This window comes from Glycine max, chromosome 5 (assembly GCF_000004515.6).
Source record: "Glycine max cultivar Williams 82 chromosome 5, Glycine_max_v4.0, whole genome shotgun sequence".
In the NCBI taxonomy this organism is placed as follows: Eukaryota; Viridiplantae; Streptophyta; class Magnoliopsida; order Fabales; family Fabaceae; genus Glycine; species Glycine max.
The window spans coordinates 35,044,900-35,063,708 of record NC_038241.2 but is presented as its reverse complement, the minus strand read 5'-3'; the positions used below and the strand labels follow the sequence as shown (position 1 = coordinate 35,063,708).

The 18,809-nt window shown below is 31.1% G+C and overlaps 2 protein-coding genes across 5 annotated transcripts; both read right to left on the bottom strand.

The window, feature by feature from the left end:
• Nucleotides 1–1,369: 1,369 nt before the first annotated feature.
• On the bottom strand, nt 1,370–10,712 carry LOC100790076 (uncharacterized). Of its 4 annotated transcripts, none has more exons than XM_014775697.2 (11): nt 10,377–10,712; nt 6,765–6,902; nt 6,262–6,324; nt 5,396–5,466; nt 5,007–5,273; nt 3,866–4,029; nt 3,723–3,778; nt 3,493–3,617; nt 2,012–2,180; nt 1,814–1,911; nt 1,370–1,732 (listed from the first exon to the last, which is right to left on the bottom strand). In XM_014775697.2, the coding sequence occupies exons 1-11, from the start codon at nt 10,642–10,644 to the stop codon at nt 1,628–1,630; spliced, it is 1,524 nt and encodes a 507-aa protein (XP_014631183.1). In that variant the 5' UTR covers nt 10,645–10,712; the 3' UTR covers nt 1,370–1,627. The 4 variants fall into 4 exon arrangements, with proteins under 4 accessions (XP_014631183.1, XP_014631182.1, XP_014631184.1 ...); XM_014775696.2 differs by having other exon boundaries at nt 6,262–6,329; nt 6,761–6,902; nt 10,377–10,711; XM_014775698.3 differs by having other exon boundaries at nt 3,565–3,617; nt 6,262–6,329; nt 6,761–6,902; nt 10,377–10,709.
• Nucleotides 10,713–14,692: 3,980 nt separating this feature from the next.
• LOC100805973 (heavy metal-associated isoprenylated plant protein 28) lies at nt 14,693–16,093 on the bottom strand. The gene is made up of 2 exons (XM_006580103.3): nt 15,916–16,093; nt 14,693–15,148 (listed from the first exon to the last, which is right to left on the bottom strand). Exons 1-2 carry the CDS (start codon nt 16,031–16,033, stop codon nt 14,808–14,810), a joined length of 459 nt encoding a protein of 152 aa, XP_006580166.2. The 5' UTR covers nt 16,034–16,093; the 3' UTR covers nt 14,693–14,807.
• Between the last annotated feature and the right edge of the window lie 2,716 nt (nt 16,094–18,809).

Here is an 18,809-nt window from a genome sequence, read left to right as displayed (position 1 = left end):
TAAAAGTATGTTGAACACTAAACAAACAAAAAATAACCCAAAATAATTTATATTTTGGTCTAATTTTTTTAACTTGTTAACTCATTCACTCGAGAGTCTACCGAGTTTACTTAAAGTTTATAGAGTCTACTAAAAGAAAAATTTACTCAAGAGTTAACTCAAATAGGATAAGTGAACTTGTAAACTTGCAAGAATTAGTGAGTTAATTCGAGAGTTTGAAAAGCATGGTACAACATGTTACACTCTCACATTTGCCTGAGAATGGAAAAATAATCCCTCCATTATATTTTGGGATTGGGTTTGGTTGAATTTTATATATTTTGTAGGTCAAATCCAAACCAAATTAACTCAATCAATAATGAATTGGGTTGGGTGTCTATAGGTTAAAAAACTTATATTATTTTAATTTTAATATATATATATATATATATATATATATATATATATATATATATATATGATGATTTATGGGTGGTTTGATTTTGGTAGACAATAACATTCTTATTACAAACATATTTGTGTTGTGTTTGATTAACGAAAAATTGTGGAGTGTGGAGTGTTTAAATGTTATTATGACATGAAGTTGAAATGTTGAGATCATTGAAGTGTTTATATGGGTATCATTATTTTTATTGTTTAATTTTGGCCCCTATGTTTTTTAAGAGATATGATATATGTAAAATAATTTTTACAAGCAATTTATGTAATATCATTTTATCTGTTTATCTCTTTTTATTATATCATTTCTTATATTTTTTTAAAAACTATTTTCTCTTTTTTTTTCTTTTTTTCTTTTTTTTTTGTTGTAAGATTTGTTGTACAAGTTGTTATATAAGTATTATTTCTCATTTTTCAAACTATAAGGTTCTGGTTCTCATATTAAACTGGCATCCAACATTTATACAAAAATATTAATTTTCAAAATCAAACTCAAATAATTTTATTTAAATAACTTTTGCATTTTCTTAATCTGCACAAATCAATGTTAAATCGTTTGAATTTAAATCCTGTATTTTTTTCATTCATTATTTAATTGAATCGTATAATTCTTATCCGTGATACAAAATTGCATAAATTCATTCATGTATCAGATACAGAGTCATTTAAAATTTATCTTACGATATAAATCAGTAGGTAGCCAAATTGTATCAAATTGTAAGCTTCAAATTATGAATTGTACGATTCTGATAACAGTCAAAACATGTAGAAGCTCAAATATGTACTCTGGAATGCCAATAATAATCCATGCTTTGCAAGTCATGTTACACACAAACCATATTGTTTCCATTGGTATGATGGCGTATCTTTCTAAAAGTTGCTTGATAATCACCGTTAAGTAAGAACTACCGTAAGGTTATATGAACGTATGTTAATAATAAAATATTGTAATTATATTAATGACTACTGTAATAAAAGAATGTTTTCTCATCTTGTATTGTGTAGTTAGGCTGTGTTAGGTTTAGGGAGGGAGGAGAGAAATTTGATGGGTCCCACGTGGAATCCATTCATTTACACTTTACTTTAATTCAAAAAAAATTCTTTAATTTTCATCTCTATTTTCATTATCTAAATGAAACACAGTATTAGGCATGCCCAGGCAAAGTGGAATTACATACTAGTACACTAGTTACAAGTTAGCAGGCAAAATTGATGATGCTTCTTGCTGTCTTAAGCTGTCGGCCACATGAGCAATTACTCCTACACCAGCATTGTGAAGCCATTCATTTTTCACCTGAAATCATACAAGCACTCGTGTTAAAAACTCTGTATCAGTGATACCATCATCATCCGACAGATTAAATGGATGCAGTACATGAATGTTGTTATGAGCAAAGAAAGGCCAGAATGCTGAGTGAAAGCTGACATCAACTTTTTTCCATCCCAACTGCTGTAATCCCTGAATCATCTCATCTGTTAAAAAGATTAGTGGCTTTAGAGGAACATCAGTGACTGAACAGATAATCGATACACATCTTAATTTTAATAAGTTACTCTAGGCAATAATAATCACCTTCTACAATTTCATGATATTCTACAGTATTCTGTGTATTTGGCGCATTTTGTGCTGCCTTCTTTGCTTTTACTGCTTTTGGAGGAAATTTAGGCCCATCAGAAGGAACTGGGGGACAATATTCCACATCAACCACGTGCTTGTATCCATCTAAAGATTTTCGAGGAGGCTGCCAATACAATAGAAAATGTTAATACCATAAAAACTTATTCACATTCTTTAACTTTTCTTATATTAAAGAAAATCTCCTCCTACTTTTCAAAACAGAACCTGCACCCAAAAAAAAGGATTGCAGCGCTTTCCCCTTTACCCAGCATCACTAGTTTCTTTTCCACGCTTGCAACATGGAAGCTAACGAACAAACTAGGATGCCAGAATTAACACCACTCATAAGTCACAACATTTTAATTGCAGTATCAATTGAATTGATCCATCAATTTTATTTTATTTTATTCGTTTCAAAGGGATTTAAATATAGACATTCAAGAACATCAGTATTGCTAGATCAACTGATACAGATAAAACTAAGAACCACTGCCACATCCATTTCTGGATACAGGCTTTCATCTTTTGCAGACAGGCTGTGACTCTGCAGTCATAGGAAATTCGAATTGGAAATTCCTAATTAATTATGAAGGGACAATAGAGATTAGGCTACTAATGAACTGAGAATAGTGCAAATTATAAAACCATCCTGATAACTGAAAATGTGAAGAACTGAATATCCCAATCAACAGTCAAACTACTGAAGTTCTTCAAGTGAAGTACAATTTTTTTTATCGGCAAAATGTTAATTGTTAGTTTGTAGCTTTTTGTTAGCAGGAGGGATCGAACGGTGACCTTTCCTTATTTCTTAATAAACCAACCTTATGTCTCCTCAAGTGAAGTACGGTAGTATACAAGTATTTATCAAAGAATTAAAAAAATGAAATATAGTCACATTTTGATGGGACACTTAATTCTCTCAGCTCATATTTGTTTCTTTATCACAATGTCCCAGATAAACTTTGATGTAGTAGATGCAAGTTCACTTTTAAACCCTTTTCTGTTGAAATTTAATGCATTGATGATGATAAAATCTAATACGTCATCATCATATTATTATTGGGAAAGGGTAAGGAAATTTGATGCTCTGTAACAGTTCTAGTACACAAAGTAGTAAATAATAATAATAACAATCTCTTTTATACTTCTATTATTTTCATTACTTGATATTATTCATCGCGACATGAACAAAATTTTATATTAGAACTCCTGATAATATTTCATACCTGTAGAAGATATCCGGTTATCCTATTAGCAATAGTAGAATTTAAATTACAACTTACCATTTAAGTGATAAATCTAAAATTTAAGACAAGTAAAACAGATTATAAATGTAAGACTTAAGCACAGTTAGGATGTTAAGCATAATTCCAAGCATCCTACAAGATTTTAGTTTAGTCATAATCTAAGTATTAATTATTAATCATTAAACTTACATTTGTTGAATATTGGAGATCAGTAACCAACAAAAAATAAGACAATCCAATTGGAGAAATCATCATATTCACCTTACTGAGCTCAGTTTCCCTCCTTATAGAGGATGTGCGCCACCCAACCATATCTATATGAAGTTAAAGAAATTACCAAAATTGAGGAGAAAGGAACCATAAGTTTATCATTGATATGCCTAACAAGTTGTAAACAGAAAAACATACTGAGAGGATACGATCATATGAAACATTTGCATAAATGATGCGACATGTAAATGCTCCAAGTGCAGATCTACAGAAATATTAAACTTTGTAAGTATTAGATTACTTAATTGAAAAAGAGGGATATGAACTAGTACAAATAGATTCCTTTACTTACAAAAACTTTCCATCATCAGAATCAGAAGCCATTCTCAATAGGAGAGGTGGTTTGTCAGGTTTACCATCAGTAAGGAACAACTGACTACCTGTCTGACCAACAAAAAAAGGAGCTATAGGTGCAGCAAGCTTTTCTAGGATTGGGACACCCAACAGAAATGGAAGCTGAAATATATGCACAGTAAACAGTCAAAACTCTTATGGCCGGCAAATTTTCAGTACAAGTTGAGAAACACAAAGAGCATCAACAAGACATATAAACAGAGGGGGTTGGCAGAAGGATGGTTTGGATATTCAATTCATTCATTTGACTTAAAAAGTCCTGTTTATTAGCATTATTTTCTAATCACCTTTTTCATGATTGTAATATAACATTTCTCCAGTAAAATTAAATTTTTGTTAGGACCTGTTTGGGGATAATGCAAATCCTATTCTAGTATTGTTTCCATCGGAACTGCTATTAAAAGAGTTACTGGCATTCTCTCCTCCTTCCACTCTTTCTATTTAAAAATTTCTTCAAAGGCTGTATGCCTGTATAAAAATAAAAATCTCAAAATATAAATACAAGCATGCATAATTCGATGTAAAAACTAAGAACTGTGTACAAGAAACTAATTCAAGAAAGAGAATACTCAAAGTCAAATCTCAGCTCAGAGAAAATTGAAGGGAAAACAAAGAAACTATTAGATGGATAAAAAAAGCTTCAAACTTAGTAAGGTTTAGCTTGAGGGAGTGTGTCATATCTTGCATTATCTTCAAGGTTTAGTTTCCCTATTTCCTCATTATCTCTTAATTTTAGTTAACAACTTATTTCTTTATCTCAATGATTTGTTCACCTAATTAGCCAGGATTATGATTAGTTAATTAGTATAAATATGGGTTAGAGCTTCAAGTTTTACAAATATACTAAACACATCAAGACATTGTAATATCTTAGTTAATACTTAATATCAAATTATTAATTCAGTGTTTCATTCTCTTTTATCTCTCTTCCTCTCTCTATCCCTAAGCTCATAATTTCAACATACAGCACCAAGACAATTTCAAGTTTAAAAAAAAAAACGACAACACAAATCTGATATATAGACGTTTCAAATGGAAGTCATATATATGACAAAAAAAATATATTGTCCAGAACAGACCTGCTTCTTTCCTCTCACACCAAGATGTGGTGTAGCTAAAGTTATAAAATTGATTGGCTCTAACCCAGCAATCATCCCTCCTCTTGAAAGGCTTGTTCCCTGGGAATTTCCTGTCACGCTGTTTGCTAGATTACCTGGTTGGTCCCTACTATAGGTATCAAGTGAATAAAGAACAGCAATTGCATATCTAGCGAACAAGCCTCCCAGAGAATGGGCTAGAAAGGAGATTCTTTTCAGGTTCTTTGTCTTTTTAACAACTTGCAAGACCTGTTTTGATGAAAGGCCATAATCATTCAACATGAAACAATTTGAGAGAAATTCAAAGCTATCAGAACTGAAATTGGGCATGCTAACTTCAGATACATAAATTTGCATATCTCGGGACTCACTTCATCAGCTAATCGCTTTCCAGCTCCATCAATCCCAGAAAATGTCTTAGTGTACGTATTTGATGAACTTACTGCAAACAACAAATAATTGTTAAGGACTTCAGCTAGACAAATAATTTTACATTATTCACGGATGAGGCACTCATGCAATACCCAAGAAAGTTTTCTCAGCATATATATATATATATATATATATATATATATATATATATATATATATATATATATATCTTAGGCAGCTTAAGCTTACTTCTTTCCAAATGATACAAATAGACTTTTTCCAGCATTAACTTGAAAGAAAGTGAAAAGAACAGTTAAGGCTGTTCAGCACAAGAGTGAGAGTTAAATTTTGCATGTTTACTTAAACCAGTAAAGCAGATTATGTTTGAGTTGGTTAAGGTATCTCAGTCAGTTGCCTCCATAGATCATTGAAAATTTTTCACAATTGTTCTCATGCTTTGACCAATTCCATTTTTGTGCACAACACACACAGACAAGACATCATATTCAAATAAAAGAAATGAGATATTCAAATATTTTCTCAATCAAACATCCCAAAAGTAACGATTTAATTTAAAGAAACTAAGAACACTCTGGTTCAACAATCAAACATTACATAGAAAGCTCTTCTAAAGTGAGCTTGTATGTAAGTATGTAAAATACACAAACAAGGGTGTATCCACCATTGATTTAATTTCAACTACATCACAATCTTAACACACTAAACTAATTTGAACTACTTTAACCCTCTAAAATTTAAGGGTGGATACACCCTTGTACACTTTACAAACAAGCTCAATTTATAGACCTAGAGGAGCATTATGCAATATAACATAGAGAACCACTAGTTAAAAAGAAGCACTAACCATAAATTAAAAAGTTTTTTCCAAGGCGCCTTTTCAACTCTGCTTCTGCATAAGTCCAATCCCCTGTGCTGTATCAATCAAAACATCAGTACAACTTTGTATGAGACTAAACTACAGATCAACATCCAAATGACCAACATAAAGAAGCGGACAGATGAGACATATGATAAACAACCTTGGGCACAAATTTTGCAATGAAACCAACTGGTAAAAGTGTAAACAATGAAAGGAATACTTTTCTTTATTCACATTCATAGGCTAAATTGTGAGATTATGAATTGAATCAGATTTATAATTGATAGGCAAACTGGAAAGGTACCCACTAATCATAAACAGGATGAAAATCATAATCCCTTCCAACTGAACTTCAATATAGTAACTAACTTTAAAAGCATTAAGCACGTTAACTTCACTTTTCACCCATACAAGCATCACTCATATTTTAACACAAAATAATTCAAACAAATTTTTATCCTCTCAATATAAATATATCACATACCTACCTAAGATACCATGAACAAGAACAAGGAGATGATCAGGGTCGTTCTTCAAATTCCCTATGCTAGCAATAGAATTTCCAAGAGTGACAGAACTCATAGCTTGAGCTCTAAGGCCCTGGTGTCTCTGTCCACTGTTTGTACCTGCAAAAATTCATCTACCAGCCTTAATGGAAATTAAAACTTTAACATATATTTGCACCAATATTAATACTGTGGTTAGAATATTGGGATTATTAGTCTTAGTGTTTGTAGGCTTAGACTAGTACTAGTACTTGCCGTAATCATTAGTAGGTTTATAGGAGTATTAGGTTGTAGTACTTTATCACATCTATCAAACTTATAGTCATTCAGTAAACAAATATGCACAACCATCTTTCTCTCTTTTCTCTCTTCCCTACCAAAACCTTATTCCAACAATGGTCTTTTACCTAGAAAACTACAAAAAGAAAATAGATAAAAGAGTGACAAAGAAAGAGGATGGAGAAAGCAAGCCAAGGAGGAAATAATTGTAAAAAATGTTGCCCAATGCAAAAGGCTTCCCAACATTATGGAGCCTTGAGGCGGCATATGTATGAATCTTGTTGAGGAAAAGATGATCTGGCCCTATAGTTTTAATGGATAACATACAAAGCAAATTGATGAATAAGAATATTATGTGCTAACATGTTCTCTCTAAGCATACAGGGATTAAAAATTGGCAATCTGTCTGATTGAAAGATCATGAAGATCATCCTAAGACTATGCTCAATAACTGTTGGAAGACTTCATTATCCTATGATCATTTCACCATTTAACAGCGAGTCTGAAGATTATGTCATCTTGAGAACATTATAGTCGAACAAGAGACAAAAAGCATCAAGGTCAAACACTAGTAATGCAACATTCTTGAGCACAGTGTCTGACGCAAAAGGAGAAAAAACAATGTAGCCTTTCAGATGATGGAAAGTTCTACCTACTCAGATCTCTTGTCAACTCCAGAGGAACAAAAACTACTTTTGAAATCAAAAGATAGAGCAACAACATTCAAATCATCAAATGAACAATAAACAAATACAACATTTAAATTCTGTAGAATCTAAGTAAGCCCATTTATGAAAAAGAATTGATGGCATTGGTGTAAGCCATCCAGCATTGGTGTCCATACTAAGAGGCAGGAAAGTTACAGTTTTAACCTACCAGAAAATCTTGAAACACCTATTACAGCTGAGAAAAACAACCCAAAATCAGAAAAACTGGCTGGCTAAGCCACTGGGTTATGATTTTGACATAATCTATTGGCCTAGACCTGGACAGGAGAATTGGGCCACAGATGCACTATCACAAATGGAGGAAGGGGAATTGATAGCTCTCATAGGGCCAATTTTGCTGGCTGCAGAAAATATTCAACAAGCAATGAATGTTGATCCTCACTTGAGTAAAATTATCACTTCATTTCAGGAAAAAACAAATGAGAAACCAGGGTATTCTTTAGATCAGGAATGCCTATTCTATAAGGGTAGAATTGTTATAACAGCTAACTAAGAATGGACATCAGTTCTGCTAAAGTGCTACCTGAATTTCATTCAAACCCAGTAGGGGTCATTCAGGGGCTTATAGGAGCTATAGGCATTTGGAAGCAAACCTATTTTGGCAAAGGATGATGGCTATAGTAACTAAATTTGTAGTGGAACACCCTATCTGCTAGCAGAACAAGTATCAAGCAGCATCTCCATTCTCCAGCAGGTCTACTCAAAACATCACCTATACCAAAGGCTATAATGGGATGATGTGGGGATGAATTTTATCACAAGACTACCTCTATCTAAGGGGTATGATGCAATCCTAGTTGTTTTGGGCAGGCCGTCCAAGTGTGGTCACTTCATCTTATTGAAACACCCCTTTTTGGCTCAAATGGTGGCTGAGTTGTTTGCTAAGGAGGTTGTTCATCTCCATGGAGTGACAACCTTCATAGTAAGAGATCCAGATCCACCTTTTATAAACAAGTTCTGATTTGAAATATTTTGCCTAAAGCGTACTGCTCTTCAAATGATCTTAGCACATCACCCTATAACAGATGGTCAAACTAAAGTACTAAATAAGGTGCTAGAGACTTACTCACACTATTTTGATTGTGAGTAGCCCAAGAAGTGGGCAAATTGGTTGCATTGGGCTGAGTAATGGTATAATGTCTATCAACTTTCAGAGAGCTGCTGGTTGCATTCGATTTGAACTGACCCACGGCAGAAAACCACCCACACTATCTACCTAGGGAATGCTTGGTTGTATGTAGCCAATGGAAGAATGTTTTGCTTTTGCATGGTGCTTAACTTTACACTCTCTCCACTGGGAACACAAGTGATTTCATATTGGCCAATGTTAGGCAACGAAACCTGTATTTTGCCTTAATTAAGGACAATGAGTTAGTGGTATGCAATCGCCAATTGCACTTATAAAATAAGACATGTAGACCCATAATATCAAGTTAACTCCTATTTAGTTTCAGTCACAACCTCTTAACTCTGGTATAAGTAGTGCGTATCCTTTCATGTGATTCCTTCTATCAATCAAAATAGAGTCCTATTTATAGCATAGATAAATGAAGTTTCTAGAACTAGATGAACGTTGAAAACTTCTAAAGTGGTGCAAAACTACCAACGAGCTAGTTAGCTGCCAAGTACCAAAATACAAAATCAGCTAATAAATAAGGGGGTGTTTGATTTGGTTGTTTCCTGTCTTTATTTTCACTGGAAATAGAAAATGATGATAGAAATGTATTTAGTTGGATTTCTGTTTTCATTTTAAGTGAAAATATTTTCCCAAACAAACCAAAAACTGGAAACAATAAAATCTCGTTTTCAATTCAAATCAGGTAGTAAAATGAAAATGCGATGGCAAGGAATGTAATCTTAAGTAAATCTAAAAATACATTTCCTTTTGAAAATGCATTTTCAGTATTTTTATTTCTTGAAAGCAGAAAACAAGAAGTTAAACCAAATATGTTTTCAGAATTTTAATCTTTTAAAAATGAAAACAGTTTTCAGAAAATGAAAATGCAAACCAAACACACCCTAAATTGATCTTCAAGTCACTTCCCAATTTCCTATTCATCAAAGAAGGTGGACCATACAGGACCTTGGGCCAGTACCAGGTCCACCCCACCCTCTAGCCCAACAGTATAAATCTGGCCCACTATGTAAGTAGCTTAAGAAGGGGGATGTAGTTTACTGCATCTTTTTTGGCTTCCGGAATGACCAATCCGAAAGGTAAAAAACATTGCGGAAAGGGTGAAAAGAAGCAACTTGGAGGTGCAGGAAGCAATAGCCTAAGAAGGATTTTCAGTATTAACACCAGTCCTAAGCAGTATTTTTCTTTTTTATTTTTCCTTGTGTCTACACAGGGGTGGACCCTCACTGCTCTCCCACGTGTAAACCAACCTCTCGTGCACACAAGAACAGAAGGCGAAGAGTAAAATGATAGTAACGAAAATTGAAATAATCAAAGCTCGATGTACAATTGGCCAATGAAACAAAAACGATCTTAATTATGAGAAACGTAAATTCGGGCAATAACAAATCCACAATGAAATCGGTTTTAAAAAAATGGAAGATTAGGGAATTAAAATAAAAAAAAAATTACCAGAAGAGATAGAGAAAGTAAAAGTGGAGGGTGAGGAGGAAGAAGCTAAATGGGGTTGTTGTGAGGCTCCCTTGCTGTTGCGATTGGAAATTCTAGGCGAGTAGGCACAGCGCGCGTGAATGAAGGGTGGCGTGGCCATATGTCTGATGTATGATAATATTTGAAGGCACTCAGAACTCGGAATGGGCAATGGATTCGCAGGTGGGAACAAGCCATCTGTTAATTTGTGATTCATGTAAACGACACGCAACGCAACGGAAGCAGACATACAAAATCACCACTCACCACTCACCAGTGGGGTTTCCTTTGCTTTGGCCTCTTTTTTTTCTTTTTGTAAATAATCAAATTGTTCCCTAAAGGTGTGAGGTCCAAAAGATGTAAAATTCATATTTACTATTCTCATAATATGCAAAACAAGTAGATATACTAGTCAGTCATTTATTGATAAATTAATTTTTAAACCGATAAAATTTATAATTTAATGTTAAATTTTTCTCATAAAATATAAGTTATTGTTAAATTTATTTTTAACTTTATAACTTGAAATATAAAATAATCTTATAAATTTAATAATAACACTGATTTATCGCACTCTATATACATCCATAAACTACAACATTTGTAACTTACATAAAATGAATTCTGCTATTTTTTTTCCTTATCAAACTACTACAATATATTTAGATAAAGAAATGCCACTAATTTCTTCTTTTTAATGGTATATTTTTATTATTAATTAAAATTCATTAAAAATTGAAAAATTATAAGTCTTAATTACTCTTAATTCAATAAATTTCTCTTATAATTTTGGAGATTTTCATTTTAAAGTAATAAAAAAGAGTATGTTATAAAAAAAAAAAAACAGTGTTATTAATTCTCTTCTTTTTATTTATTCTTAATTCTCTTCTTTAAATAAACATATATTGGAAAAAATTTCTAAAAAAATGTTTTACAAATAATGATAATATATATTGGTAACATCTCATGTAATATGATGAAACTTAAAAGTTTGGCTAATAACAGTAATTATGATATTGCTTAAAGAAAACAGTTATTATCATTATTATAACTATTATAAAGGGAATAGTTTTATTTGGTGGTATTTTTTTAGTGGATATTTTTACCCTCAGTATCTTTTTTTTTCTCTTTTTCTATCTGTATCTTTCTTGAACAGTTTTTTTTATAAAAAAAATTCTATAGAATTTTTTAGTCATAGGAGATTTTATGATTTATGACTTGAAGGATTTATAAGAATAGAAAGAAATAACTAAATTGAGTTAATCAATTTTAGAACTAATAATATAAATCAAAATTTAATTTTTTTGTTAGATTTTATTACATTTATTTTTGTTGAATTCTATGTGAACAAAAACAAATATTTCGGTATAAAATATTTTTTTATTGTGAATACATTAAAATAAACTTATTAGATGAGAGTAGTATACAATTTACGGTTAATGTACTTTTTCTTTTATCTATTCTTTCTTTTTCTTTCACCAATTTTTATATGACAATGAATGTTTTTGTGAGTAATATTTTTTGTGCCCATTAATGTCACTAGAAAAGCCTTTGAAAGTTTCAACCTTGACTATCTTTGTTAACAAACTGATGATTGACGAAGCAACTTCTTTCCCCTAAGAATTTGATGTCTTTTCAGGCGTTAGTCAGCAAAAAACAAAGCCTTTATTATGTGCCAACAATGCTTTTAGGATAAAAGACTGAAAATTAATCAAACTTTACCTATCAAGTGTAAGATGCAAGAAATCCACTATGGGAACCTTTTTTAATAATTCGCTTCAACAACCAATAGATCACCCACAAAAGAAAGGGTTGATTATTAAAAAGATATACTGAATTAATAGTTCTTATAATAGCTTATATGCACTAGATAAAAGTGATATATATTGTGTCAAAAAAGTAATGATATATATATATATATATATATATATATATATATATATATATATATATATATATATATATATATGGTAATAAGTTAATATAAAATAATAAAAAAGTAAATTTTCAAATTGATATTAAATGACTATATTTTATATGTCTTGTAACATAAAAAAAATTAAGTAGTAATAATTTGTTTTTTTAGAGGAATAATAATTTAGAAGTGAATCTCATATATGGACCTTTATAACTTAGCATTTCAGTTTTATTTGATTAAATCATTACTAAATATATTTATTTCTAAAATATTCACATTGAAAGCACGAATTATTTCATTGAGAATTAAGTGGTGATCTTGAAATCACGTTATTCTTCAAACAAATGAGTATTCTCTTCTAGCACTCCCCAATATTCGGTCAACGCAATAGAACTTGACAAGTTTTCTACGTATAATACTCAGTCGGTCACTTCACTTCTTTTTTCAGTCTCCGCAAGCACACTACACCTACGCAATGGAGTTTTAAAATGAGGGTTTGTTGAACTTCCACAAGTGGGGACTGTGGCTTGTGGGGCAATGATTTTCATGAAAAAGTAAAAGGAAGAAAATGGAAGGTATTAGTTGATGTTGTGTGAATTAGGTGGAAAAAGAAGTTGTATTTTCATGTTTAAAACTCCTTTTATGGTAAGAAGTTAGAGAATATTTAGTCATCTAGAAGTATTAGGAATATATTTTTTAACACATTTTTTTAAATATATTTTTTTAATTGATCAAAATTTATTAAAAACTATAAAATTAAAAGAAAATATCATTAAATATAATATAAGATCCATGGAATTTTATTATTTTTAATAAATTTCAACTAATAAAAGAGTATGTTTTTAATCTTTCTCTTAGTTATTTACCCAAACCCAATTGCAAAAGTCTCGGTAGACTACAAGCGATCAACCTGCCTCCTCTCCACCACAAATAATTCCCTTTGTTATTAATTAATGCATTATGCATGGCTTATTTCTCTCTTAAATTTCTTGTTTTTTTTAAGTAAGGTATTATCATATTTGAAAGTTATAAGACTAATTCTTAAAAAAAATAAAACACTAGTTAAAAAGTAACTTTTTTCCCACAAATATTACTTTATTTAGAAACCAAACCTTTATCATATGTTTATCATATGTTTAAAGGCCAAAGCTAGCTACTAGTTGCTTGTATCACATTGTTACCAATTAAGTCTAAACTTAGTTTTAAACTCTTTTTTTAATCAATCAGTGAACCCTTATATATGATCCTAAATGGTCGAAAAAAGTCACCATATGTGTTTTCCACAAGCCTCCTGGGTGGTTTTCTAGTTAATTATGTATGCTTCAATGTCCAAATACCTAATCGAGTTGGCAGGAAAAGAGACCACTTGTAAGGACTCCAATGTTCAACACTACTAAAAAAGTTTGTTTCTATGACACACATTCTAAGACGGTTCCTTTGAATCGCCTTAGAATGTCACACGGTAACATTTTTGTAATTAACGCAATTATTATTATTTTTTATGTCGTAGAAACTAAGACAGTCCTAAAGAACTGTCTTAGAATGTCACATAGTGGCAATTTTATAATAACATCGAACGAAGACAACGACGGTCTTGTTGATGATCGTCTTCGTTGACTGAATTTATACATAAGCCCTAGCCACTAAAACGCGCGTGCCCGAAAAGCTTCTTTTTTGTTGAGCGTCTTGCCTATCGGTTTGTGTCTCACATCCCGTCGTCCGTCATGCGTGTGTGGTGTTGACCTCCCTCTTGCTGTAGCTACTGACGTGCATGTCACTGTCGAAGTGGTGTGGCCTGAGTTTGCACACTATACCAACAGTCATCTCTTGACTCCGTAATCTCAGAGGTAACCAAATGTTTTTAAAATCCCTAACCACCTTATCTAAGATTTTAAGTTAACTTAAAATCTTAGATAAGGTGGTTAAGGATTAGGCCTAGCAACCTAAAGTGTAAAACTCTATAGGCTTCTATTTATATATAAGGTAGGTTTAGATAATGTGATACTTCTTCGAGATAAATACATTTATCTTTTGGTGGATAATAAAAATTATTTGAATAATACCATACTTGATATAGAAGCTATATTGTTAATTTTGTTGCAAGGATATATCGGCTTTTCATGCAATTAAGCTCTAATTGGGAAACCTAGCTAGGATAAAAGTCTAGAACTGTAATCCCCAAGTGAGTAGCTCATGATATCGGAAGGTGTTAACTTATTGAGATGTATTGTGACATGGGACCTAAATCAATCAACTCTACGAGATATGATCAAATACTGAATATAACTGTCTAGCAAAAATTCAAATCACATTTCTACAAGAATGAACCGTGGTTAGGTATTTTTCCCTACTCAATTTCCACGACAAGTATCTATATATATAAATGTGCAAGGGATATTTATTATGGTATTGCCAATACATAATACAACTTTCCAAGTAGCCCACATTTATTGACAAGAAACAGTCAAGAAGTTCATGCGATAAATCACTGTGCTTCACATTATAGAGCAAGCATGAGGGTTGTCATCACTGAACATGGACATGGCCTTCTCATCAATAATTGCTGCACCAATTGGCTTGTGGTAGTAGCCAAAGTCTTCACCATAACTATAGCCATGCTTGTAATAATTGTAAGAAGAGGAGGGCTTGGCAGAAGCAAAGTAATTACCATTGCCGTAATGGCGAGCCAAGGCATGGTATTCTGGGTTGTATGGATATGGCCACAGTTCTGCCCTCCTACCAGTCTTCCTCACTGTTTTCAATACCTTCTTTTGGTCTGCCCAACCCATCACAGTTACCTTTTGCATCCTCATGTCTATATCAACATCATCAACTCCTGATGATACAATTCGTTTAAAACCAATAGGTATGAATTTGAACTTGGCACACTACAACGATAAATGTTTGAAGAGCACTAACATAAAACTTGCATACACACTATTTTATAATTTTTTTCACAGGAAAAAACGAATTGGGTCCATTGAACTCTTGAATTATATGTAAACAGTTATACTTTTGTTTATTTATACACCAAATTTTAGAAAATTCATTCAATAATAGGTATATGCAATATATTTTATATTAGTTTCTTTTCAACTATAAATATTTTTATTCCTCAAAGCTTCACATTTAAATCACACAATATTAGTACTCTTCCATAATGTCAAAATTAATAAATCGTTGAGCAAACGCTAGCTATATATGTGCAAGATTGAATACATAATTAATTTAAATTTTAATACACACACAAATAGGGTCTAATTATACCTTTCTTTCTATATTAAAGGAGCAAAAAGAGAGGGAAAAAAATGTCAAGTATGCTCAATGACATTATGTTGTCAATGCGAAATAAATTAAATCTGATATAGCGATTGATATGATATGATCTGCTAATTTTGGTTTCACCCTCTTTCAGTAGAATGGAAATGTATTGGTTTTTAATTTTACGTTTTGTTTTGTTTTATTTTTAAAGTTTATCAAATATAAAATAGAACTTGTATATATGATCTTCTATTCCGTTTTAGCACAATTATTACTAAACACGTATATAATTATATGATTTTGATAAAAACAATTGCACACAAAGTTAAGGCTTTTATGTACCACGTAATTTTTTGAGAGCTTTCTTTATCTTGGTCTCGCAACCTGGACAGTCCATGTGCACACACATCTCTACTATCTGTAAAACACAAGAAAAGAAAAATGAAGAATAGTTAAACATAAATAAACCATATGAATTATTATTAATACAAAGGTCACCTGTAGTTGAATATATGTACAATGCATGCACGTAATTAACCTCTTATTTCAAATTGATAAAGTTGAATATCAATCAAGAGTATGCTTGTGTAATTAAGGACTTTTTTTAACATTTTCAGAAGTTGTTACTTTTAACTTCTTATAAAAGTACTTAAATGCCTTTTTCTTTAAGATTTTTTTAATTTATATAATTATTACAATTTCTTAAGCATGTCTTTTAATTAAAAGATTTAAAATAAATGTTAACATACGGTCCCTTATAATCAAGGAAGATATAGAACCTATTTACACCTTGGTAATGAAAATAAAAATGAAATTGTAGTTATGTGTGCATGATGATGTGCAAAAGATAATAACAAGAGAGACATAATTCAAGAGCAGTGGCAAAATAACAAAATAGTGTTTCTAAATTCTAACCGTCATTATTTCCTAAAGATTGCAATGAGCTTCTAGCTATAAGGATGAAAGACAGCAAGATTATATGTCCTATTTGTTGGTGGCAAGATTGATGAATCTTTATATTGTTTGCGTATTATATATATAGTCACGAAAACCAGCAAGATTGAGAAATGCAACATAATTAAGAATATAAATATACTTATTTTCACGCGTAGTCCCCAGGGGATGGATTTTCTTTCTCTTTTCATAATTTGTTGCTCATAAACAAAAACTTGAAAGTGTAGACAAATTGGAAATTGCACAGCAAATGCTCAGAAATTGGGAGGAGCCGTTGATAGAAACAAACCTTTTATACCGCAGTAGGGTATAGAGAAAAGCTATGGACGGCAAAATATATGTGTCACTAGTCACCAAAAAGAAAAAGACACACACATATATATATATATATGTGTGTGTGTTACTATCACTTTATTTTCACTTACGTACTATATGTGTCATCAATTATGATTGGATGATTGTAACAAATTAGCATGAACGCCATTTTAACATTTTAATGGAACCTTATCACGTATGAATTTGATTGAAATACTACAATTTTAACTTTTTGCAACTTCAAAATGGCACAGCGTGATCTTTTTATTTTTTATTTTTTGAGTTTCGTCGTAGGTGTTATTTTCATAGAAGCTGACTACGAAGCTAGCTACGACAGCATGATATATATTTTTAAGTAACAAGCTCAAAAATTGAAGTTTAGAAGCTAATGATTAATTATTAATAAATAAATCAAAGGGCGTTGCCGTGTTTGCGACTTCCTTGCACATATTTTGAAAAGAAATCTGCTGAGAATATCATGCGTTAAAAATATATATGTGAAAATACTAGTTGATATAGTTGACGAAGTCTCTTCTACCACAAATATTAATATGACAATTTTTTAGTACGCATGTATTGCATTTTCAAAACTTAAAAATAATTATTAACCATATTTTCATTATAATTAAGTTATTGTACATCTATGTTTATTATTTTCACTACACGTATTATTTCTATTATTGGGATTTAAATAAATTAGAATTATCTTTTTACTATAGTTAGAGGATAAAATATTTTTTAAATCAAGAATATATGATTATTCCCATCCTCCCCCTCCCCCAACACACACAAAAAAAAATTGTCTTTTCCATATTTTAGAAAACATCTTTTATTCCTATTAATTTATTTAATAATCTAATCAAGAAACTTTATAATGATAACATTTGGTGCGTTGATTTGAGTAAAACTGTATTTAAATTGTTTCCTCTTGAATTTAAATATAGTAGATAAAAAAATAATTATTAACAAAATAAGTTATGAATATTTCATATTTGTAACAATAAAAAAAATTATGATATGTGATTCCCACATTATTCTTGTGGAACAAGTGAACCAAAATATGGCACGCGTACAGATCTTTTCATACGCATGATAAGTGGTGTTAAAATTTTCTTTCTATTTTTTCTTATAATTATTAAATTAAAATAGGCTCTATATTTCTCTTGGTTTTTTTTTTGAAAAAAAAAAGGTGGTGTTATCAACTAACAAGGTTTATTTCAACTTAACCATTATACTTGAATTTCGAATCATCATTCCTAAATATGATTGTACTTAACTAAACAAGATTATTTTTTATACAAAATAGTTGTGATTTATAAAAAAAAAATCTATTAAGTCATGTTATAAATTTAGCAAGAAAATAAAATATTTCTTTTTTTTTATTTTATATTTTTGTTAACATCATAACCATTAGAATGGATTGACGAATTCAGCCGGTAAATGTACAACTCTCTCTCTATATATAAGGTAATACAAAATAATTATATACAAATAGATATTAATATAACACCTTGAAAGAAAGAAAAAAAAGTGACTATCTATCCAGCTAACATGCAAGAAAAATCACAAGCAGCAATTAAAAGAATAGACATGAACTTTTAACCTTTTAAAATAAAGATAAAAGACCAAAAATAACATTGAAAAAATTATCAAGAAAATCCCAACGAATTCATAGTTTGATCTTTAACCAAATTCAACGCTTATTGTTGCTGTACTTCCGTCTTCCACTAATTTCCAGTGCACTTTCAAATTTGATATTTAATAAAACTTTGTACTTATTTTTACCTTAACCATTAGATTTAACAAGACACCAACAACATAATACCAATCAAAGGAAAAACTTGAAACAAATAATAAAGAAAAAAGTTACACAAACACCCAAACAGTGTTTATACCTCAATTAGCCACCCCTTTAAATATATTATTTTATTATTTCAACTACACCCGTTTAATATTTCAGGTGTTGG

Bases quoted from the DNA above. Each gene is read 5' to 3' on its own strand.
- LOC100790076 (XM_014775696.2), bottom strand. From the start codon at position 10,644: ATGTCTGCTTCCGTTGCGTTGCGTGTCGTTTACATGAATCACAAATTA. The intron at 6,330-6,760 runs GTATGTGATATA...TGATTGATACAG, and splicing joins GTTCATGGTATCTTAGGTAG to CACAGGGGATTGGACTTATG. The intron at 3,618-3,722 runs GTATCCTCTCAG...AACTTCATATAG, and splicing joins TGCAAATGTTTCATATGATC to ATATGGTTGGGTGGCGCACA.
- LOC100805973 (XM_006580103.3), bottom strand. From the start codon at position 16,033: ATGTTTAACTATTCTTCATTTTTCTTTTCTTGTGTTTTACAGATAGTA. The intron at 15,149-15,915 runs GTACATAAAAGC...TTGTATCATCAG, and splicing joins AGCTCTCAAAAAATTACGTG to GAGTTGATGATGTTGATATA.